The sequence below is a fragment of the Peromyscus californicus genome, unplaced genomic scaffold (assembly GCF_007827085.1).
Source record: "Peromyscus californicus insignis strain IS unplaced genomic scaffold, ASM782708v3 Scaffold_14__1_contigs__length_90479793_seg_2, whole genome shotgun sequence".
Taxonomy (NCBI): domain Eukaryota; kingdom Metazoa; phylum Chordata; class Mammalia; order Rodentia; family Cricetidae; genus Peromyscus; species Peromyscus californicus.
This window is the reverse complement of record NW_026294436.1, coordinates 6,988,133-7,012,184: the sequence shown is the minus strand read 5'-3', so window position 1 is coordinate 7,012,184 and position 24,052 is coordinate 6,988,133. Positions and strand designations below refer to the sequence as shown.

At 39.1% G+C, this 24,052-nt stretch overlaps 1 protein-coding gene and 1 pseudogene across 4 annotated transcripts in view; one reads left to right on the top strand and one right to left on the bottom strand.

Moving 5' to 3' along the window:
- Ptpn4 (protein tyrosine phosphatase non-receptor type 4) overlaps positions 1-24,052 on the top strand; it is a 192,490-nt gene that overhangs the window by 56,450 nt on the left and 111,988 nt on the right. For 2 of the 4 annotated variants that reach the window (XM_052736736.1, XM_052736737.1), the window contains one exon: positions 18,074-18,181. The exons of the other annotated variants lie outside the window; for them this stretch is intronic. In XM_052736736.1, the coding sequence (XP_052592696.1) occupies positions 18,074-18,181 (108 nt within the window). The remainder of the gene's footprint in view (positions 1-18,073; positions 18,182-24,052) is intronic. 4 annotated transcript variants of the gene reach the window in all.
- LOC128109590 (neuroguidin-like) lies at positions 1,248-3,849 on the bottom strand (annotated as a pseudogene).

Genomic DNA, 24,052 nt, shown 5'->3' with positions numbered 1-24,052 from the left:
TTTTTTTTTTTTTTGAGACAGGGTTTCTCTGTGTAGCTTTGGAGCCTTTCCTGGAACTCTGTAGCCCAGGCTGGCCTTGAACTCACAGAGATCCGCCTGCCTCTGTCTCCCGAGTGCTGGAATTAAAGGCGTGTGCTGCCGCCCAACAAAGCCTTCCTTTTTTTTTTTTTTTTTTTTGGTTTTTCGAGACAGGGTTTCTCTGTGTAGCTTTGCGCCTTTCCTGGAACTCACTTGGTAGTCCAGGCTGGCCTCGAACTCACAGAGATCCGCCTGGCTCTGCCTCCCGAGTGCTGGGATTAAAGGCGTGCGCCACCACCGCCCGGCTCAAAGCCTTCCTTTTTAATTAAACAAAATAGGATAAATGCTGTGGGATAATGCTCTTGTACACTGTAAAGATTTGTCACTCAAATTGGTTTAATAAATTGCTGACTGGTCAGTAGCAAGGTAGGAAGTATAGGCGGAGCAAGCAGACTAGGAGAATACTGGGAAGAGGAAGAGTGGTGTCAGGAGTCACTAGCCAGACACAGAGGAAGCAAGATGAGTTTTTACAGAAGTTTTTATTATAGGGAACTTAAGAGAAAGAAGACAGAGTTCCTGTACAGCATGGAGGGTCCCCAGAACTGAGATACCACTGAGCTTCACTACCTTGGTGTTAATGAAGATTTCACTGCATGGAGGAGGGAGGAGAGAATGCACTGTCAGTTCAGTCCCCATTCTGGGTGTTGAGGTATCTCAAGATTTAGTCGTGTCCACAGTATGGTTTCTAAAAAGGGATATTTGAGAAGGGAAAAGAGATGAGGAGAAGCCAGGATTCTTTCTTGGCAAATGAGCTCTGGAAAGGGTAAGGCTGAAAAGGGAAACAGGCCTAAGGACAGTTCTGGGTACTATCCAGGAAAGAAGCTGGTCATCTTTCTTTTAAAAATTGATTTATGCATATGAGTATTTGTATCTGTGTATGTGTGCCACATATATGTGTGCATGCCCATGGAAGCTAGAGGAGGGCATCAGACCCCCTGGCGTTACAGACAGTTGTGAGCCACCTGAAACAGGGCTGGCTGGGACTTTGGGGTCTTTTTACATTTAACTTCTTTGCCAGTTTCTGCCTCCTGTTCTCATATCAGTGATATCACACTGTAGTTTACAGTTTGTATTTTTTTGCAACTACTTTGTTACACACCAGTTAAAAATTGTTATGACTTCAGCAAATTATATATTAATCATCTTTTAGTATAATGGTTTTCTTGATACTTAGCAACACGTTTCCCTTTTCATTCATAAGCAAAATCAATTTTATTTAGTAAAGATCTTTCTACATTTCCAAGGCCAACACAGCCCAAGGAAAACACATATATACAGTGAAGTTAAAAGCATCCCAGGGTGACAAAAGTACATAAGCAAGTCACTGATGTCTCTGAAACTTCTTTCTTCCAACTTTTGTTAGGTATCTACTTCCGCTTTTTAGTAGGATTCTGATCCTCATCAAGTGAGCGGTTCCTCCCATCAACGCACTGCTGTCACTGAAGTATGTGCGGGAATGAAGCTGTGAGCTCCTAGTACTTGCTTGCTTTTGCTGTCCTTTTTCTTGCTTGCTCCACTTAAACTCATCTACATGCTCTATCTTTGTGGTTAATCCTATGTTGATCCTCCTGACTCTGACAAGTGGCATCACAGATTTCTCCTGGGGTACCTGAGCACTGCTCCTTAAGCTCACAAATGACAGAGCTGCTCAATACCCATCTCTTGACTTGTTTCAAATGCTTTTGCTCCTGCTCAGCTTCTGTTTCATCATTATGTTCTGGAACCAAGTGTAGTGAGACGTATTTAAACACTTCTTTTTTAGGTTTCTTCCCTGAAGTCTCAGACTGGCTCTCCTTTGCTTCATCTTCCTCTTCATCCTCAGAGTTCAACTTGCTTAGCATATTGCTGGAATGGGGCTTAAAAATGAAGTGGATCACTCACACTGCAGCTACTTGTCACTGTGGTCTTGACTAGTTTGTCAATTTATTACTTTAGTTTTTGGGCCAAGGGATGGAGTTTTTCTAAAGCCGTGTGAATCTCTACCAGCCTCAGAACTGTAGGATGTCCCTGCAGAGATCCCCCTGAGGCTTTGTCAGGATGAGGTGGCTCAGATCCATAGGGTACATGAACAGCAGCTTGTCTTTCACTTCCAATAAGCTTAGCTCCTTCTCTGTGGAATGTGTTCCAGCCTGAGCCATTTTTGTCAGTGCTTGTGCTTGTTCAGTTATAGTGCCCCTGGAAGGTTTTCAAAAGTGTTACCGAGCTCGACATCTGATTCCAGCAAGCCCACCCTTTTCATGGCCCCACTTTTTCCTTTCTTATTACATTTATTTAGTTCTTTTGAGATGGGAGCACACATACCTGGAGGTCAGAGAATAAATACCTCCTTTAACCATGTGGGTCCCAGTGATTGAACTTAGGCCATCAGGCTTGATGGCAAGGGCCTTTCTTTGCTAAGCATTGAGCCAGCCCCAGTCTCTTTTATTTTATTTCAAGATGTGTCCCGTAGCTTTCTTTGACTGTTTTTCTGTCCTTTAATTTTTAATTATTTCATGAGTCTATTGGTGCTTTCTATGTACTTGGAAAAATGCCTACTCACACATCTTGCTCATTTTAACATTTTTTTCCTATTGTTAAATCGTAAGAATTCTTTTTATATTCTGGGTGCAAGTTACTAGTTACTAGGTTAGGTATGTGATTTCCAAATACTCTATTCTTTGTTCTCTGTGTTATCTCTTCATGGCTTTGGTGATATTTTTTAATAGAAAACTTGTAACCCTTGGATCCAGTTTGTCATATCTTAAAAAAAATACATGGTCCATGGTTGCTAGGATTTTAATTACTTTTTTTATATGATGTCAGGTATGTATCCAATTTTATTCCTTTGTACATAGATATCCACTTATCCTAGCATCATCATTGAAAGGACAGTTCATTCCTATCTGAATGTTCTTGGCTCTTGTAACAGCAAATGCAGTAGTTGATTTCTGAACTCTCTGTTCTTTCCTACTTAAATGTCTGTTGTTATGAGAGTATCATATCATCTTGATTTCTGTAATTTCCTAGAAAATTTCAAAATTAGGAAATGTGAGTTCTCCAGCATCATTCTTTTCTGTTTTTCTGTACGTGTACATTTAAGATTGCTGTCTTGGGACTGGAGAGACGGTTCAAGTGATTAAGAACATACTGCTCTTGCAGAGAATCAAGTCCAGTTCCCAGCATCCATGTTGGGTGGCTTACAGCCTGCACTTAAATGCACACAAACACACCATACAAGTTGTTAAGAGATTGCTGTATTGGTGGATTGGCCACTTTGTCATTTATATTACCTCTTTTAAAATCTATTGCTCTGAAGTCTTCTTTCTCTGATCTAATGTAGGCACACTTATGACTCATGTTTGCATGGTTTATCTTTTTCATTATTCATCATTTACTTTCAACCTATGTGTATTATTATATGGTGTATCCAAGAAACTTAAAAATCTATTTGAATTATGCTTGTGTGTTCAGCTAAAAAAAATCTCCAGCACACAATGAAAATAAGTAAAACTTCAGTGTATATTGTCCTGGGGCTTATTAAAGAGCAAGCACTTTGGTTTTATCCCACATATGCAACAATGTGCAGGCTGGGAGTCCAAATAAAGCAAAATACCTTATAAAAACATGTGTTTCTATGAAAAGTTTGTACTCTAGGTGGCAGCATTCTCAATGTAAGATAAAATAGGGGAAATAGGAGAATAAAGGCTTTTCTGCTAATTGTATGTGGAATCTAGAAAAGTCATCTGAAAATTTGTAACTATGACACTGTCTTAATATGGGTCTGAAGTTTGAATTTTATACTATTTACTGTTTATAGAACCCCTAAATTGAAAAATGTTAAAATTTAATGAGGTTTAAAATAAAACAGTAAAAGAACATATTCTTTTTTAATTAAAAAAATTTAAAACTCTATGTGTCTGGATATTTTGCCTAGGTCATGTCTGTGCACCACACATATGGAATGCTTTCAGAGGTCAGAGGAGGGCGTAGGGATACCTGGAACTGGAGTTACAGATGGTTCGGAAGCCACCATATCGGTGCTGGAAATTGAACCTGGCACTTCTGGAGCAGCAAGTGCTCTTAATCACCACTTTAGTCTTAATGAACATAGTCTTAATCCTGACTAGAAATGATTCTCAGAGTTAACGTTTCTGGGAAGACAAGACCACAATCCAAATATTAAAGACACAAAAGCAGAATCGGTTCATTAATAGCAAGAGTTGGCAGAACTGTATTACACCTATTTGACTTTCAAGTAATACAATTATAGAAATTTAAAACTTAAATGATAAGAAGGGTACAAACGTAAGACAATAATATTTTATCCAGCACATCTAGATATTTTGTTGTAGGACTTTTTATTATTTAGTTTGCCATACTGCCTGAAAAGGAACTTGGTATTTTAGAGTAGCCTATCCTAAGTTATGAATTGTCAGCCTAAGTACTGATTTTAAGTGGGAGGACTAAATATAAACAGCCTTCCATTTTTTTTTTTTATTTTACAATACAATTCAGTTCTACATACCAGCCACGGATTCCCTTGTTCTCCCCCCTCCCGCCCCCCTCCCCTTCCCCCCAGCCTATCCCCTATTCCTACCTCCTTCAGGGCAAAGCCTCCCCCGAGGACCGAGATCAACCTGGTAGACTCAGTCCAGGCAGGTCCAGTCCCCTCCTCCCAGACCGAGCCAAGCAACCCTGTATAAGCCCCAGGTTTCAAACAACCAACTCATGCAATGAGCACAGGACCCGGTCCCACTGCCTGGATGCCTCCCAGACAGATCAAGCCAATCGACTATCTCACCTATTCAGAGGGCCTGATCCAGTTGGGGGCCCCTCAGCCATTGGTTCATAGTTCATGTGTTTCCATTCGTTTGGCTATTTGTCCCTGTGCTTTATCCAACCTTGGCCTCAACAATTCTTGCTCATATAAACCCTCCTCTTTCTCGCTAATTGGACTCCCAGAGCTCCACCCGGGGCCTAGCCGTGGATCTCTGCATCCACTTCCCTCAGTCATTGGATGGGGTTTCTAGCATGACAATTAGGGTGTTTGGCCATCCCACCACCAGAGTAGGTCAGTTCGGGCTGTCTCTCGACCATTGCCAGCAGTCTGTTGTGGGGGTATCTTTGTGGATTTCTGTGGGCCTCTCTAGCACTTTGCTTCTTCCTATTCTCATGTGGTCTTCATTTACCATGGTCTCCTATTTCTTGTTCTCCCTCTCTGTTCTTGATCCAGCTGGGATCTCCCGCTCCCCCAAGCTCTCTTTCCCTCAACCCTCACCCTTCATTACCCCCACTCATGTCCAGGCTGTTCATGTAGATCTCATCCATTTCTCTGTCATTGGGTGATCCCCGTGTCTTTCTTGGGGTCCGAGGCAAGGCTGTTTGCTCTCCCCATACATATTCAATATAGTACTTGAAGTTCTAGCTAGAGCAATAAGACAACATAAGGAGATTAAGGGGATACAAATTGGAAAGGAAGAAGTCAAGCTCTCCCTATTTGCAGATGACATGATAGTATACTTGAGTGACCCCAAAGATTCAACCAAGGAACTGATACAGCTTATAAACACCTTCAGCAACATAGCAGGATACAAGATCAACTCAGAAAAATCAGTAGCCCTCCTATATACAATTGACAAAGAGGCTGAGAAGGAAATCAGAGATATATCACCCTTTACAATAGCCACAAATGACATAAAATACCTAACACTAACCAAGCAAGTGAAGGACCTGTATGACAAGAACTTTGAGTCCCTGAAAAAAGAAATTGAAGAAGATGTCAGAAAATGGAAAGATCTCCCATGCTCATGGATATGTTGGACCAACATAATAAAAATGGCAATCTTACCAAAAGCAATCTACAGATTCAATGCAATCCCCATCAAAATACCAACACAATTCTTCACAGACCTGGAAAGAATAATACTCAACTTCATATGGAAAAACAAAAAACCCAGGATAGCCAAAAGAATCCTGTACAATAAAACAACCTCTGGAGGCATCACGATCCCTGACTTCAAGCTCTACTATAGAGCTACAGTAATAAAAACAGCTTGGTACTGGTATAAAAACCGACATGTGGACCAATGGAATCGAATTGAAGACCCTGACATTAATCCGCACACCTATGAACATATAATTTTTGACAGCCTTCCATTTTTAACAAAAGAAAAACAGCTATAAACAGTTCTGGAGTCAGTAACCTCAGATAGCTTATAACTCCTCCACTTACTACCTGCAAGGTCTTGGAAGTTTGCACTCTCTGTGCCCCAGCCTCTTCATCTCTAAAGCCTTAGAGCCATTAGGGTTATTCTGACAACAACGGAATCTGACCACATACACTTAATAGGAGTGTCTGGCAATAGTATTCAGTAAGTGTTAGCTATTGTTAATGTTATTATTAGGAATTTAGCTATATATAACTTCTTTATTAGGCCCTCCTTTTCTATATAGAAAAGTTTTACATAGTTTCACCAGCCCTAAAACTATGAGAAAGTTTCATAATATATAGAAAATTTTAGTTTTAAATAGTATTTTGTATTACATCTTTTAATTTATTATGTATGTGTGTCTATAATATTTATTATGTAATATATATGAATGATTGTGCCTGTGGAGGTAAGAAGACAACTGATGAGAGTTGAGTCTATCCTTCCACCATGGGCTCAGACTCGGGTCATCAGGCTTGGCAGCAAGAACCTCTTTGCCCTTTAAACCATCTCACTGGCCTTTTATAAAAAGGTTCAGTTTATTAAACTGATAATTTTTTTGTCCCAGCATTTTAATTCCACAGCAAAGAATCTTGTTTGCCTATTTAATGATTGAGGACTTCCTGTGTGTTTTCTCTCTAGCTGTCTTGTTTGGCGCCAACTCTTCCATCTTGTTGCACATAAATACATAAGGATGTTTCTAGACCATCATTTGTGTTTTAAATCTAATATGAAAAGTTATTATCAAAGAAGTCATTTGAAGCATTGTCTGTTCAGGGGACTTCCTTTGTTCTTGCTTTCAAGTTCTATGGAAGAGACATCGGTATATCCGCCCCATTCTTCTTTAAATCTCCATAGGAAGTGTTTGAAATGAAAACTAACACTTCACATATCTCTCTGAACTTACCTTCTTGCTTATTATTGTGTGTGAATGTCTATGCAAATACATCTGATGGTCTTAATGAGCAAATTGTATGAAGTTTGAAGTTCTAATGTTTGAAATCTCATTCATTGATCACCAATCATTGGAAGATTAAAAATAAAAATTTTGTAATTTTTTTGTTATTTTCAGAAAAAAATAAATATTTTCATGATGAAGGCCAAAAAAAAAGGTTTAGTTTATGCTTTATTTTTTTTCCACTTCTATTTTATGAATGAGTTCAAGGTAAAAAAAAAAAAAAAAAAAACTATTGCCACCGAGTGTGTGTGTGTGTGTGTGTGTGTGTGTGTGTGTGTGTGTGTGTTCGTTCATGTATTCGTTTGTGTGCCTGTCTGTGTGTGCACATGGAGGCCAGAGGTAAACATTGAGTATCTTTCTCAATCATGTTCCACATTCCATATTTTGAAACTTTACAAAATCACTGTACATCTTTTGATGTTCCTATTGTCTGTTAGGAAGATCTGTTCCTGGAGGTGTTCTTCACTCAGAGGGTGATCAAACTCTATCTTCTGATAATGGCTGAAGAATTTTGGTCTTTTAAGAGCTATTATAATGTGTCGTTGGGCTAAATATGGAAGGAACTCTCCCCAGTATCTGCTGATCTTCAGGAGCGCATCTTTAGAAATCGGTACCTCAGGGATCATCTAGGTTAGATGATTACATTTTAAAATACAGAATCCTTTTATTTTCCATTGAAGATACACACATGAATATATGTATAATGGATCAAGTTATAGTTATTGCAAGGAGTCCCAATTTGGCCTTGGACTTTTCCTCTTCAGTTCATCAGCCCCTAAGTACACTCATTCAGCCTTAGGTTCTATAAAACATAGCTCTGGTGTTGTTGAAGTAATAGTTTTCATAGTTTAGGATCAATGAAAACTGCCTTATATAGGAACAAAAACTCATAAGAAACTAACCAGCCAATAAAGAATAGGTATAAATATTTTCTGTTTAACTTTTGCTATTCTGCATTCTAAAGAGTATAGTTCTCTGTCTTTAGTCTGCAGAGCAGCTGCTCAATCTTCCCTTCTAGCCAGGTCTCAACACATCTCTCCTTGTTCTTGGCCTACCAACAAGAATCTTCATTTAGTTAGGCAGTTACTAGTAACAAAACTAAGTACATTCTGTCAGGGATAGACCTTACTTTTTAAAACACAATTTACCCTAAGTTATCTGTAGTATTGTCCTTTGAGCTTTAGTGATTTTCCCAAATGCCTTGTTTTTTTACTGGTCCTTATGTGAAATAAGAAGAACCAAAGGGCTGGTAATTCTTGCAGAGGGACTAAAAACCATACATAAACTTTAGAATTGTTTCAGTGTACTCTTTTGTCATTCACTGACTCAACTAATCAAATATTAATTAACTGGCTTTTTGAAACAGCCTACTGAGAATTGTTAGTTCATGATGAGTTTCCCCTGCAGCTGTTTTCTTTTTATTCTCATCTGAGCAATTTCATCTGCTCTATTTATTATCCTTTCAGTGGCAGCCTGTAAGAATATGACTGTTCTGCACATTGCCTGGCCTTACAGGCTTTCCTTTGAAATGAGGGTAGAAACCTTTGTGACCTTGAAGCTCTGATGATCTGTGTGCCCACAAAACATTAATCCACATGCCTGAAAAAAAATATTATATGGACAAAGCCAAGGTTTTGCTGCCAACCTGAATGGTAGTTGGACTCCCTTGGATCATGATTGATGTAGCCTTGTACCTGATACTGCTGGGTTCATGGAAAATGCTTCTTTAGGTGGTATTGTGCAATCAAGGTGTCAGAAGCACCAATGAGTTTATACTTTTATATTCTTGGCTTTGGCATGAATCGTAGGTAGTCTCACTGACATCTATGATATCATCAAGGAATCTCTCCTATTTTCATGGTACAAAAACTTGGATATCTTTAGTGACTACAGTTTCTTTAACAACCATAGTCTTATTACCAGCAATTTTAAGTGCCAGACTACATAATTTTCTGACCAAAGCACATATTTTTCTAATCTTTCTGTTTTGTTCCTTGCTTAAAAAAGAAAAAAGAGAAAGAAAAAAGGAGAAGAAGAAGAAGAAAAAAAACATCTATCGATGACTGTACCATAGCCTGAATGCTGGATTTCCTCCATCAGATTAATTAATGCATTGACTTTATATTTTGCTTCCCTGAAATTCTCAGGGCACAGACAAAATGCCAGCAAGTTCTTTGCCACACTGTACCACGAATGGCTTTTAGTCCATTTTTTTTATGGGTGTTTATTCTCATCCAAAACCTCATTAACCTGGTGTTCACTGTTTATATTCCTGTTAGCCTTCTCCCACCTTTAAGTACTCCTGGCTTTGGCCTCTTCAGCTCTTGTCACCAAATTTTCTCACATTTCTCCCTTTAATGAATCCCACATGCTTTAGAAACCTATGGTTAGGTAATCACAGCATCTACTGCACTTTCCTGCTTCCATTTCCTGTGTTAGTTTTTCACAGCTGTTACACCCCCCCCCAAAAAAAAATAGAGAAAAGACTTACTTTGGTTTCATCCTCTCTTGGCTATGGTTAGGCAGAACATCATAATGGGGTCTGTAGTAGAACAAAGCTGCTTTCTTCATGGAAACCAAGAAGCAGAAAAACAGGAAGGATCTAAGGCAAGATGCAGTTCCTTGTGACATTATTTCTTTCACTTTCTACAGTTTCCACAACCTCCCCAAAGAGCACCCCCAGCTGAGGACCATCTCTTCAATATATGAGCCTGGGGAGAATGGTTCAGATATGAACCATAAAATTGACATGTTTCTGTCTCTTGTGATTGATGCCTACATGACCTATGCACTCTATCAGCAAGAAGGCTGTCTTTATATGTGGTCCCTTTACTTAATACTTTCAGAACCATGAGTCAAAATAAAGGTCTTTTGAGTGAAACTTACCCAATTTGTTTTATTGTGGTATTGACAATAGAAAGTTAATGAAGCAAGGAACAAGCAGATTATTTCTTTTTTCATTTGTATTTTTTAAATAAAGAGCTCCCACTTTTTCAGTGTGGCCATATTAGGAAGAGGGACAAAGAGATCCAATGAACCCTTGAAGTCCCGCTTCCTCTTTCAAAGATTATTTTTATTTAATGTGTTTGAGTATTTTGCCTATATGTATTTATGTACAGCATGTGCATTAGTGCCCATGAGGGCCAGAATAGGGCATCAAATTCCGTGGAACTGGAGTTACAAGGGGTTGTGAGCCATCATGTGAGTGTAGGGGACTGAACACAGGTTCTCTGCAAGAGCAGCCCATGAATGCTCTCAGCTGCTGAACCATCTCACTAGCCTCTCAGTTGTGTTTTTTAAATCTTCTCTTCTTTCTTTGAAAGCTCATTGTTTTTGAAAATTAACTTCTCTCATGGACTGCAGTGTTTTTATATTGTTCCTTCTAAATCAGCAAGTGGCATGACCAGGAATCCATTTGCTAATCAAGACACACAAACACAACATTCTTGATGTGTCATTTTTTTTTCTCACCCATAGTTAGTTACCTTTTTGCCAATCTGCTATTTTGGAATAGGTCCATTTTACTTTGTCATCTTTGATACTCTAATTTAGGTCACTTATTATTACTATTAGTACAATCGTCTCTTAATTGAACTTTCTATCTTTATTCTTTATTATTAGATTTATTTTGTTTTGTTTTATGTGTATTTGTTTTGCTGCATGTTTGTCTGTGTAAATATGTGTGCCTGGTGCCCTTAGAGGCCAGAAGAGGGGTTCAGATCCCCTGGAACTAGAGTTATAGATGGGTGTGAGCCACTATGTGAATGTTAGAAACTGAACCCAGGTCCTCTACAAAAGCATGTGCACTAAGCCATCTTTCCAGTCCCTTCTGTCTTATTCTTAATATCTCCATTTCCCTGCACAAAACCATATGGCAGCTTTTGTTTCAAGTATTGAAATCTTTTATGTGTTTTAATTAGTTCATTATTTGCATTTCAACTGGAGGTGTAGCAAGAAATGAGTCTACTCCATCTTGTTCAGAGGAGAAGAGTGCATTAGATTTACTGTAGTAGCTTTAAAAAGTAATGCCTTGTCTTTTCCGTAGACCAATTAATCAGAATGAGAAAAGGAAAGAGGAGAGTGTAGCAGTACTTAATTTTATTTTTAATGCGGATAGCCAAATGGGCATTGAGTAGTATCATTTGAAGCACATACTTCCTTCCATTGGTTAACCAATGTCAGTCTTAACACAGTTTTGACCAGTAAGACATGATGCATAGTCTTTTTGTGTGGTAACTTTACAAGTATGTTTGTTTTCTTGAACATTGTCATGTATGGGTATGCATCTTGGAGTTGATGATATTGCTGCTAAAGGCTCGCAAATACAGCCAGCACTGAAATGCAAGCAAGGCAGAAGGGAGCAAACCTATTCTTGATTGCCTCAGATTGGCTGATTTAGCTCTGGAATCTGTTCTACCTTTATACTCTATATTATGAAAAAAAAATACTTCCTTTCAACTCTGAGATTGGTTCTAACTTTATTTAGAATCCTTCTGACTACTATAGCCAATGAGAGGAAATAATAGTGGTAAAATATATCATATTATGTTTTCTAGTGAACACATTGATGTGCTGAACTATTTCTTTCAATATTAGACTTTATTTTGCTGTTCATGTATATCTGAAATAGTTGATACAGTTACTGTTTTTGTTTAATCCTTATAAATTTAGGCTGGGGAGATGGCTCTTGGGTGTAAAAGTATGCAAGTATGAGGGCCTGAAATAAGATCCTCAATAAAAAGTTAGCATAGCAGTACCTGTCCATAACTCCATGCTGGGGTATTGAAACAGGAGGATCCTAGGGACTTTCTGGCCATCTAGTCTATTCTAAATAGTGAGCTCCAGGTTCAGTGATAGACCCTGACTCAAAAATATGAGAGGGATAGGTGAGATGGCTCAGAATGTAGTGGTATTTGTTGACAATCTTGATCACCTGAGTTCAGTCACTGGCACTCACATGGTGGAAGGAGAGAACTGACTCCTGAAAGATGAACTCTTACCTCCACATTTGTGCTATGGCATGTACATGTGCACTTGTATAGACACCACATGTAGATAAATGTAAAAATAATGTAAAAGATAAAAAGATATGGAGCACAAGAAAGGAGATATTTGACATCAACCTCTGACTTCCACATGCACACACTCAGATGGGTGATTCTGCATGCACACACAGAGATAGGTGCTTCCATATGCACACACACACACAGATGGACACAGATGGGTGATTACACATGCACACACACATATGGGTAATTCTGCATGCCCATACAGATGGGTACTTCTGTGCGGGTGCGCACACAGATGGGTGCTTGTGTATGCACACACACACTCACAGATGGGTGATTACACACACACACACACACACACACACACACACACACACACACACACAGATGGGTGCTTCTGCATGCGCACACAATTTTCTAATGGTTTCCCTACAAATTGTGTCATTTTACAGTTCTGTCGTTAAATAAGTATTTTTATCTTACTCATTGTTTTTTATATTTATTATCTACTCATGGCATGTCATTGTGATTTCTCATTTTTATTTCTATTATTATTATTGATAAACTTGTTAATTTCTGTTTTATCTATTAGGTTTTACTCATTACTTAGTAAATTATTCAATCATGTCTTTTCTGCCATACTTAGTGGATGTGGAACATGGGGATAATAATGTCTACATTACTGAATTAATAAGGTTAAAGTCAGATATTTTTTACAATTCTGTACATAATTGTGAAGTTATGTTCTGTCAAATCAAAGGCCTTTCTCAAATTTCCTGCAAAGTTTTTCCATGTGCTGCCTTTTATGACTTCTACACAAAACTATTTTAAACTGTAGTCAACTTTCTAGTCATATTTAAGTATAAGAATAAAAGAGACACAGATACCATAGACATATATACATATATACACATATATAAGTTATTTGTGGGGAGCCTACTCATTTCTCTGTGGGAAGCCCACTCCCACTTTTTCTCCAGGGTACTCTTGAGGAGGGAGGAGTGAAAATATTTAGATAGAAGGATAGAGGGAAGAGAAACATATAGAAACACAGGATAGCCTTGGGAGGGCCTGAATCATTATTCACTACCCCCTTCTGTCTCTTCTAAAGGGCTTTTTATAGAAATGCCAAGGGGTGGAGCAAAATATCTCCTCCTAGCACAGCCAAGTGTGGACCCTTTCCAGTTGCCTGGTAACTACACATGTGATCAAGCAATCCTCTAATGCAGCCCTGCTGGGTAAAACAAGCTCAGACCTCACTGGAAACCTTTGTGGGCCTCCACAATTCCCTCTTCTTGATATAATAAAGGGCCTCCCAGGTCCCTCAGATAGACTGTGCCTGTTTTAGGTTGTCCTTATTGATTGATTTTTACATACATATATTCAGGAAGCTATCAAGGAGAAAGATGCCCGTCTTTGGCCACCTCTGGCAAGAGGGGTACAGAGCTTAACTCAGTTCTGACCCAGGTCCATATTAAGAGCCTGGAAACATCCACAGTGATCTCCATAGCTGCCACACCTCCCAGTAAAGGAGTAGAGGATAATAAAGATGGGATATCCTTTTGGAATGGGTCTAAGGTGACTACAGCAGTCTTAGCTGCACCAAGCCCTTTTCTAAATCAAAACTCTCTCCTAACAGATGTTCAATAAAATTTTCAAGAGACTATTTTGATTCCCAGGAGAAAACAGTCATTTCAAAACACTTCAAAGTATCCACTTAACTAAACTAAAACCCATGCTAATTATAAAGACACTCTTTAGCTGTTTAAGTAGCTCATATATACATGTATTCCTAACACAGCAGTAGATTTTCTGTACAAACTAACTCGATTGTGGGAGGCCTACCCCCTTGTGGGAGGCCTACTCCTTTATAAACAGAAACAGATGAGAAGTGGAAACTTCTAGGAAGAAGACAGAAAAGCTCCCCTAATTATGACACCTTTGCTTAAGTTTTCCAGGGGCCATTGAAACCATAAAATTATATTTTAAGCTATCATAGTGTTTAAATATATCTGAAGGTAAAAGAGTAATAAAAACTTTAATATGCTTCTAATGTGATTGATTTGCTTTATCTTTTAAAAATTAATGTTACCTAATTTGTCTGGACTATACAGATATTGAAGTAATAATAAAAAGCAATTCTAGTACGTATTTACACTTTTTACAAACTTACATTGAACATTTACACTTTTTGCATATTTACAAGTAGCATGAACATCACTATACATATTTTCACTTTTTTACAAACTTATATTCAAAAGGAAACTATATAACTATTTTTGAAACTTATGCAAATATTTAGAAAGAATATATTAACAGCACCCTACATATTTACAACTAACATGAATATCACTATACTTACTTATACTTTTTACAAACTTATATTCAAAAGGAAACTCTATAGAACTATTTTACAAATTTCAGCAAATATCTAGAATCTCTTAGCAGAACTAACTTACCTTCAAAAGCAAACTCTACAGGACTATTTAAAAAACTTTAGCAAGCATCTGGAAGAGATCTCTTAACTGAACTATTATATTATCTTTCAACAAGACAGAGAATTCACAAATTCTGAATAATTACCATACTGAGCTGCTGTAAAGCTCTTAGAAAAAACTTCCTGTGCAACTATTAGGCCTGTGGAGGAGCGTCATTGGAGCTGATGTTCCTCTGTTGCACACTCCTCACCAGACTAACCAGCCAGCAAGCTTCTGAGGATACAATTTCCCCCTTTTTAATTTTTTAAAGCTGCTTCTTAAGATTGCCATGATGCCAGTGTTTCTCTCTTTCATTTCAAGCACAACCCAAGGTGTGTTTTTTTTTTCTGCCTGTAAGTTTTTTCCATACCTAAAGCAATTTCCCAGTGTATGGACTGCTTTCCCTTGTTTCCTTAAGGGTTTCAAAATGACTTGAGAAGCATCATTAGTGTCTTAATTGCCCCCTGACAGGCATCACCTGTTTCTTGTTTTCGGGAAGTAAAGGTAAGCTTTATAGCAGCACTTGGGGAAAAAAAAGCAATGTTTTGAGCTGAAAAAGCAGAGTTTTTTTGGCAACTTTTTGAAAGTTTTTGTCCCAGTCTATCTGCTTTTTCTCCAGGTCTGCTTGCCTATGCTGCTTCACTTTTACAAACTACATTTCCCAAGCTGCCTTTTGGGTCCAGGTGCGACCAATGGCAGCTGCTGCATTCCTGGTTCCTGTTTACACATCTGTGTCTGTACTGAAATCAATATTTTGCTTTTTTGCCATGGGAGATTTTTGAGTAAAGATTAAGCTTTTCACCTGGCACTGTCCCCTGAGTGGGCATACACTCAGACAGGTACTTTAGTGCCAGAAGCAAAAACACCTCGGGGCTTGCTCCCACCTTACTGGGTCAGTGAAAGAAGATGAAAGTACTGGAAATAAAAGTCCCCCCCCTCCAAAAAAGTAGCTTTAGCCCAGTGGTGGTAGTGCAAGCCTTTAATTCCAGCATTCAGGAGGCAGAGGCAGGCAGATCTCTGTGAGTTCCAGGCCAGCTTGGTCTACAGAGTGATTTCCAGAAAGGTGCAAAGCTGCACAGAGAAACCCTGTGTCAAAAAAAGAAAAAAAAAAGTTTTTTCAGCCTTTTCAGAGAGATTCCCTCCAGGGTAGATTTTTGTCTTGTCCTGGCTTGTCTCCTCCCCCAGATACAGAGTCCCTGCTCAGGCTCTGCTTACTGCTTTCTGTTCTGAGGGTAAGGACTTGCATCCCCGTTTCTGTATGGTCAAATTTTGCTTCTGCTTTTCCCGTGCTGCCATTGTAGCTAGGAGCTTGGACCCTGCTTTTTTCGATGCAGGGAGAATCCCATAGCCTCCATGCTTCTTCCACGCCAGCAGCCCCTCACTGGGTCTCACACTGCTTCTGCTGCAGCTCCATCCTGGGGCCAGGCTGCCTCTGCTCGGTGGAAAATGGGCATAGCCTCTGGCCACAGGGGATTCTGGCTGCTGTTTTTCTAATACTGACTTGAAGGGGAGATAGCACTGACAGAGAGGATTTGCTATGTTTCAAGAGGGTTTTTGTTTTTCTAGGGTAATTATAGGTGATTTTCCCATTCTGATAGATGTTATTTCCAGGCAAATCTAATTTTTTTCCTTGCAGAAAGAAAAAAAATCTGAAATGGAAAGACCTGAAGAGCTTTCAGAGGTTTTTTATTTTATTTTATTTATTTATTTGTTTGTTTGTTGTTTGTTTGTTTGTTTGTTTTTCGAGACAGGATTTCTCCACATAGTTTTGGTGCCTGACCTGGATCTTGCCCTGTAGCCCAGGCTGGCTTCAATCTCACAGAGATCTGCCTGGCTCTGCTTCCTGAGCGCTGAGATTAAAGGTGTGCGCCACCACTGCCTGGCATTGTTTTGTTTTGTCTTTTAGAGAGAGATTATTAAGTGTTTCCTAAAAATTTAGTTCCCCAAACTTGGCTTCATGGCCAAGAGGAAACTGAGTCTGATGGTGCAATGTTATCATACAGTGGCACTGTCAGCAGAGCGAAGGGTTTTATTTCACTTGCATCCGCCTCTGGGAAAGTTCTTTCCTGACACTCAAGGCTTGTATCTAAGCTGTCTGCAGGCCAAAAGCTTCCACAGGAATCTTTTTCTGCCTGTTTTCTTTAATAGTGTTTTCTTCATGACTAAGGTTCTTCCCCAGAAGTCTGCGTTCATAGTCCTATAGTTGGAATAATTAAGGATATAGCTCCTCTGTCTTGTTGCTTATCTAAATTTTTTCTACACTATATTCTTATAGTCTACCTTACTCTAAGCTTCTTCCTACCCAGTATTCCTAGTTCTACTCTTATTCTAAATTTCTTCTTACCCAATATTCCTACACCTAATCCTGTATTTTTACTTTTTATAGATAGAAATTAAGAGAGAGAGAGAGAGAGAGAGAGAGAGAGAGAGAGAGATTCACTGCAGCCTCACTTTTCACTTTGGCATTTCTTTCAGCCGCCTTACTTTACCTATACTGCCCAAAATAGAATACCCCTGTCTTCATTATACTACAAAACTGGACATGCCACTGCTTCCTATGGCACCCCAAACCCCCTTTCACCAAGTCCCTGGTCCCTGTTCCTGGCACCATCTGTTGGGGGGCTTACCCATTTCTATGTGGGAGGCCCCCTTTCACTTTTTCCCCAGGGTACTCATGAGGAGGGAGGTGTGAGAAATATTTAGATAGAACAATAGAGGGGAGAGAAACAGAAACACAGGATAGCCTCAAGAGGGCCTGGATCAGTATCTACTGGCCCTTTCTGTCTCTTCTAAAGGCTTTTTATAGGAATGCCAAGGGGTCAAGCAAAAGACCTTGCCCTATAATAGCCAAGTGCAGACCCTTTCCAGTCACCTGGTAGCCACACATGTGGTCAAGCAATCCTCTAATGTAGCCCTGCTGGGTAAAACAAGCTCAGATCTTACTAGAAAACCTTTGTGGGCCTCCACAGTTATTGTGGCAACAATATAAGATAACAAAAATACCATGATAATAGCCTACAGGAGCCATTTTCAATCCAAAGTTTTACATCTTCATATTTATTATTTTTTCTAAGAACAGTTTCCCTTAAAAGGTATTCACATGTGAAGCTTTATTCTCAACCAAGTCATTGCTATATAAACAATGGCCATTGTAGTCAAAAAGGACAAAAAGTTATACAAGGTTAAAAAACAAAGTGCATGGTGTGGTAGTGCACACTTTTAATCCTAACACTTGAGAGGAGGCAGAGGCAGATGAATCTCTGTGATTTTCATGATCAGCCAGGGCTTCTTAGTGAGAAGAAAAGGGGAGAAAAAAAGAATGTACTGCCTATTAAAGATGGTTTTGTATTATTTTTCTTGCAGAAACATGATCAGGGGCAAGTTCTGTTGGATATAGTCTTCAAGCATCTTGATTTGACTGAGAGAGACTATTTTGGTTTACAGTTGGCTGACGATTCCACAGATAACCCAGTAAGTTCAAGCAGTTGCCTTTCATTTCCTTGTAGTTTTTCTCTATGTTCATTATATAAAGCCCTTTCTTTTTTTTTTTGGTTTTTCGAGACAGGGTTTCTCTGTGTAGCTTTGCGCCTTTCCTGGAACTCACTTGGTAGCCCAGGCTGGCCTCGAACTCACAGAGATCCGCCTGGCTCTGCCTCCCGAGTGCTGGGATTAAAGGCGTGCGCCACCACCGCCCGGCCTATAAAGCCCTTTCTTATTTAATGAGTTTTAATATCTTTAATTGAATAATTAGACTCAATTCCTTTGTCTGTTATGCTTGTTGTTTTAACATACCTGAATCTATTCCTTTTAGGTATTTATAACTATAAGTGTAGTATTAGTTTTATTGTGTCTTGGAGAACTAAAAAGTAAGACTAAGGCCTCTTGATCTAAAGACAGAAAAACCTTTAGATCAGCAACTCTCAACCTGTGGGTCATGACCCCTTTTACAAGCTTCTGTCTCCAAAAATATTTACATTAAGATTCAAAACAGCAAAATTACAGTTCAGAAGTAGCAACAAAAATAACTTTATGGCTGTGGGTCACTACAGCATGAGGAACTGTATTAACAGATTGCAGCATTGAATAGGTTGAGAACCACTGCTTTAAGTGTATATACATTTACTAAAATGAAATTGGAGTTGTTCAGTGATATTTCAGTTGTTCATGGATGTTCTATCAAAAGTCTTAATTTCTTACTGTAAATTGTTGAATTAAGAATATTTTATAAAGACACTTCTTACACAAGATACTCCATTTCAAAGCTGTGCAAATCCTCAATCATAAGCTCCTTAGGTTTCTACCTACTTTTTAGTACTCCTGGTCATGGTTCTTCTGGTTAGAAACATTGGGTCAGAGAAATAGAGGATAAGACATGGTGAATCATAGAGATGCTTTCTTTGACAATTAAGCATTATAAACTGCACTAAAGAAATATACCTATTATGAACATAGATGAAAGATATACTAACACATCTTAGCTGCATTCTTGGTTATTGTATTGTGGTTAGACTATGACAGACTTAACAAAAAACAGTCTATCTTTTTTTTTTTTTTTTTGGTTTTTCGAGACAGGGTTTCTCTGTGTAGCTTTGCGCCTTTCCTGGAACTCACTTGGTAGCCCAGGCTGGCCTCGAACTCACAGAGATCCGCCTGGCTCTGCCTCCCGAGTGCTGGGATTAAAGGCGTGCGCCACCACCGCCCGGCTCAGTCTATCCTTTTGATTAATGTAGTGGAGTTCTGTTTTTTTTCTTTCTCTGTTCAAACACAAAGTGTTTGTTATGTAGCCCACGTTGGCCTTATACTCAGTCCTCAGCCTTCCAGTGTAGAGATACAGGTGTGTACTACCACACTGGGTCAGGAGTATATTTTGCAAGAAATACTTGTACTATTTAGAAAATGTGTAGATTGAAGACGAGTTCTCTGAATCAGTGTTTTACTATTCTATTTATGGGGTTGGAAAGATGGCTCAGCTAGCTTACTCCTCTTGCAGAGGATCTGGATTTGGTTTCCAGCACCAGCTCTGCAACCTCCTGTAACTCTAGTTCTAGGGGATCTGATGCCCTTTTCTGGCCTGTATGGGTTCCTGCACACATAATACACAAACTCATGTGGGCAAACACAAAAATACATAAATAAATTCCAAATTCCATTATAAGGCTGTTTTAATAGAATGGTTATAGAATTTTAAATCCTAAAAGAGGCTTTGGAAATTTTCCAGCATAACACTCATATTTTTAGAAGTCATTATTTGAATCTATGGAGTTAAAGCCTGAGTTACTTCTGACACTAATAAAACCAAGAATTTGGTTCTCCTAATTCCTTGTGCTCATTTTTTACATGGAACTATTATTTCTACTACTGAACTTTATATTTAAATATTCAGAAAGAGCTATTTAATGCCAGAATCTTTTCAAGGAAGAGACTTAAGAGTTCAATTCTTATATTTATTGTCCCTCTGTTAATTGGCGTGTGTGCATGTGTGTTGCATGCATGCGAATGTGTGGGTGTGCAGGACAGAGCAGGAGATGTCTTTCTCTCTCATTCTCTACTTTGTTTTAAGATAGGATTTCTCACTGAACTGGAAGCTTACTGTTTAGGCTAGGCTGGCTTACCAGCAAGCTTTCAGGATCTCTTTCTCCATCCTCTTAGTGGGTTACAGGCAGAAGCTGCCATGCCTCACTTGTATGTCCTCATGCTTGCACAGCAAGCACCCTTACCCACTGAGCCATCTCCCCAGCCCTTCTGATTGTCAATGTGAAGTTATCTGAAGGGTTTGAGGATAATTTATATATTAAAAGAAAGGAATAAAGAGTAGCATTTATGAAGCTTGTATTGTGGTTAATCAACTGTTTTACATACTATCTCTTTTAGTTTTTACTATGATTTAAAAGAATCATTAAATTTTTAAGTGAAAAATAAATGCTTACAAGCCAGGCAGTGGGGGTGCACACCTTTAATCTGAGCACTCAGGCAAAGGCAGGTGGATCTCTGTTAGTTCAAGGCTAGCCTGGTCTTCAGAACTAGTTACAGGACAGCCAGAGCTACAGAGAGAAACCCTGTCTTGAAAACCCAAAATAATTACATACATACATACATACATACATACATACATACATACTACCTTATTCCTTTGTATAAACTCCAGAGCACCCAATTAATTATGTCATAATCTTGTATCTTTGTAAGCTCTTATTCTAGTAATTTGTTTCATTATTCCTAGTGTGCACTTTTATTTTTTTCCTGTCCAGTCTTTATTCTTTTGTTTGTTCATTTTTTTGTTTTGTTTTGTTCATTATTGCATGGCGAGGGATCACTAGGACAGTGCTGAATAGCAGTGATAGGGAGGTAACCTTGTTTTCCTCCCCATCTGAAGAAAGTATTGAATATTTCATTATCAATTATGCTATGAGCTCTAGATACTTTTTTAAAAAACTAAATACGCATAATTGAAGCACCATTTATATAGAATAAAATTTAGTATCTATTTATCATGAAAAACCATAAGAAACAGTACCCTTTTACTCTGAAAAAGAGTATTTGCTAAACACTGGCTGATATGCATTAGGAAACTGAAAGGTTAGTATATATCCACTGGAATCACTGAATTAAATATTCCTAGTCAGCCTGCTGGTGCAGATAAGAATTTCTAGGTGGTGGACTCAGCTACTTGAGAAACTGAGTTAGCTCATAGCTTCCGGGACCTACAGGGATACTGAAAGAGTTCAAGGCCAACCTTGATGAGATCCTATTTCAATATAAAAGTATAGAAAGGCTTGGGAATATAGTTCAGTGGTAATGCATTTGCCTAGCACATATAAAGCCTTCGGTTCAATCCCCAAAACTACAGCATAGACAGATTGATGATTAATGATGGTTCTTAAATTTTTTTAATTCATTTTACATACCAACCACAGATCCCCCTCTCATCCCTCTTCTCACTCCTCTCCCCCCAGCCTGTCTCCCCTCGACCCACCCCTATCCACTCCTTCAAAAGGGTAAGGCCTCCCATTGGGAGTTAGCAAAGCGTGGTACATTTAGTTGAGGAAGCCCCCCCCCCCCCAATCAAGGCCGAGCAAGGCGTCTCATCATAGGTAATGCGCTCCAAAAAGCCAGCTCATGGACCAGGTATAGATCCTTATCCCACTTCCAGGGACCCCTTAAACAGACCAAGCTACACAACTGTCTCCCGTATGCAAGGGGCCTAGTCTGGTCCCATGCGGATTCCACAGCTGCTGGTCTAAATTTTGTGAGTTCTTATGAGCTTGGTTCATTTGTCTCTGTAGATTTCCCCATCATGATCTTGACACCCCTTGCTCATATAATCCCTCTTGATTCTCTTTGACTGGACTCCTGGAGCTTGGCCTGGTGCTTGGCTGTGGATCTCTGCATCTGCTTCCATCAGTTACTGGGTGAAGGCTCTATGATGACAGTTAGGGTATTCACCAATCTGATTACCGGGTAGGCCATGTCAGGAACCCTCTCCACTATTGCTAGTAGTCTAATCTGGGGTTGTCTTTGTGGATTCCTGGGAATTTCCCTAGCATCCTTTACCCCATAATGTCTCCCTCTATCCAGATATTTCTTTTCTTGCTCTCCCACTCCTTCCCTCCCCCAGCTCGATCATCCCATTCCCTCATGTTCTCATCCCTCATACCCTCCCCTCTGTTACTCCACCCCCCATCCCCAGCTTACTCATGGAGAGCTCATCTGTTTCCCCTTCCCAAGGTGATCCATGTGTTCCTCTTAGGGTCCTCCTTGTTTCCTAGCTTCTCTGGAGCTGTGACTTGTAGTCTGGTTATCCTTTGTTTTACATATAGTATCCACTTATGCGTGAGTACATACCATGTTTGTCTTTCTGAGGCTGGGTTACCTCACTCAGGATGATATTTTCTAGTTCCATCCATTTGCCTGCAAATTTCATGATACCATTGTTTTTTACAGCTGAGTTATACTCCATTGTGTAATATATACCACATTTTCTTTATCCATTCTTCAGTTGAGGGGCATCTAGGTTGTTTCCAGGTTCTGGCTATTACGAATAATGCTGCTGTGAACATAGTTGAGCCAAGTGTCCTTGTGGTATGATTGAGCATCCCTTGGGTGCTCAAGAGTGGTATCATTGGGTCTTGAGGTAGATTGATTTCCATTTTTCTGAGAAGTTGCCATACTGATTTCCAAAGTGGCTATGCAAGTTTGCACTCCCACCAACAGTGGAGGAGTATTCCCATTCTCCATATCCTTTCCAACATAAGCTGTCATCAGTGTTTTTAATTTTAGCCATTCTGACAGGTGTAAGATGCTAACTCAGAGTTGTTTTGATTTGCATTTCCCTGCTGACTAAGGATGTTGAGCAATTCCTTAAATGTCTTTCGGCCATTTGAGATTCTTCTGTTTAGAATTCTCTGTTTAGATCTGTAGCCCATTCTTTTAATTGGATTGTTTGGTATTTTGATGTCTAGTTTCTTGAGTTCTTTATATATTTTGGAAATCAGTCCTCTGTCAAATGTGGGGTTGATGAAGTTTTCAGCCCTCTGTCAAATGTGGGGTTGATGAAGTTTTTTTCCCATTCTGTAGGCTGCCATTTTGTCTTATTGACAGTATCCTTTGCCTTATAGAAGGTTCTCAGTTTCAGGAGGTCCCATTTATTAATTGTTGCTCTCAGTGTCTGTGCTACTGGTGTTATATTTAGGAAGTGGTCTCTTGTGCCAATGCTTTCTAGGCTATTTCCTGCTTTCTCTTCTATCAGGTTCCGTGTAACTGGATTTGTGTTGAGGTCTTTAATCCACTTAGACTTGAGTTTTGTGCATGGTGACAGATATGGATCTATTTGCAGCCTTCTACACGTTGACATCCAGCTATGCCAGCACCATTTGTTGAAGATGCTTTCTTTTTTCCACTGTACAGTTTTGGCTTCTTTGTCAAAAATCAGGTATTCATAGGTATGTGGATTAATGTCAGGGTCTTCAATTCGATTCCATTGGTCCACATGTCGGTTTTTATGCCAATACCAAGCTGTTTTTATTACTGTAGCTCTATAGTAGAGCTTGAGGTCAAGGATGGTGATGCTTCCAGAAGTTGCTTTATTGTAAAGGATTGTTTTAGATATCCTAGGTTTTCTGTTTTCCTGTATGAAGTTGAGTATTGTTCTTTCAAGGTCTGTGAAGAATTGTGTTGGGATTTTGATGGGGATTGCATTGAACCTGTAGATTGCTTTTGGTAAGATTGCCATTTTTATTATGTTGGTCCAACATATCCATGAGCATGGAAGATCTTTCCATTTTTTGATATCTTCAGTTTCTTTCTTCAAGGACTTAAAGTTCTTGTCATACAGGTCTTTCACTT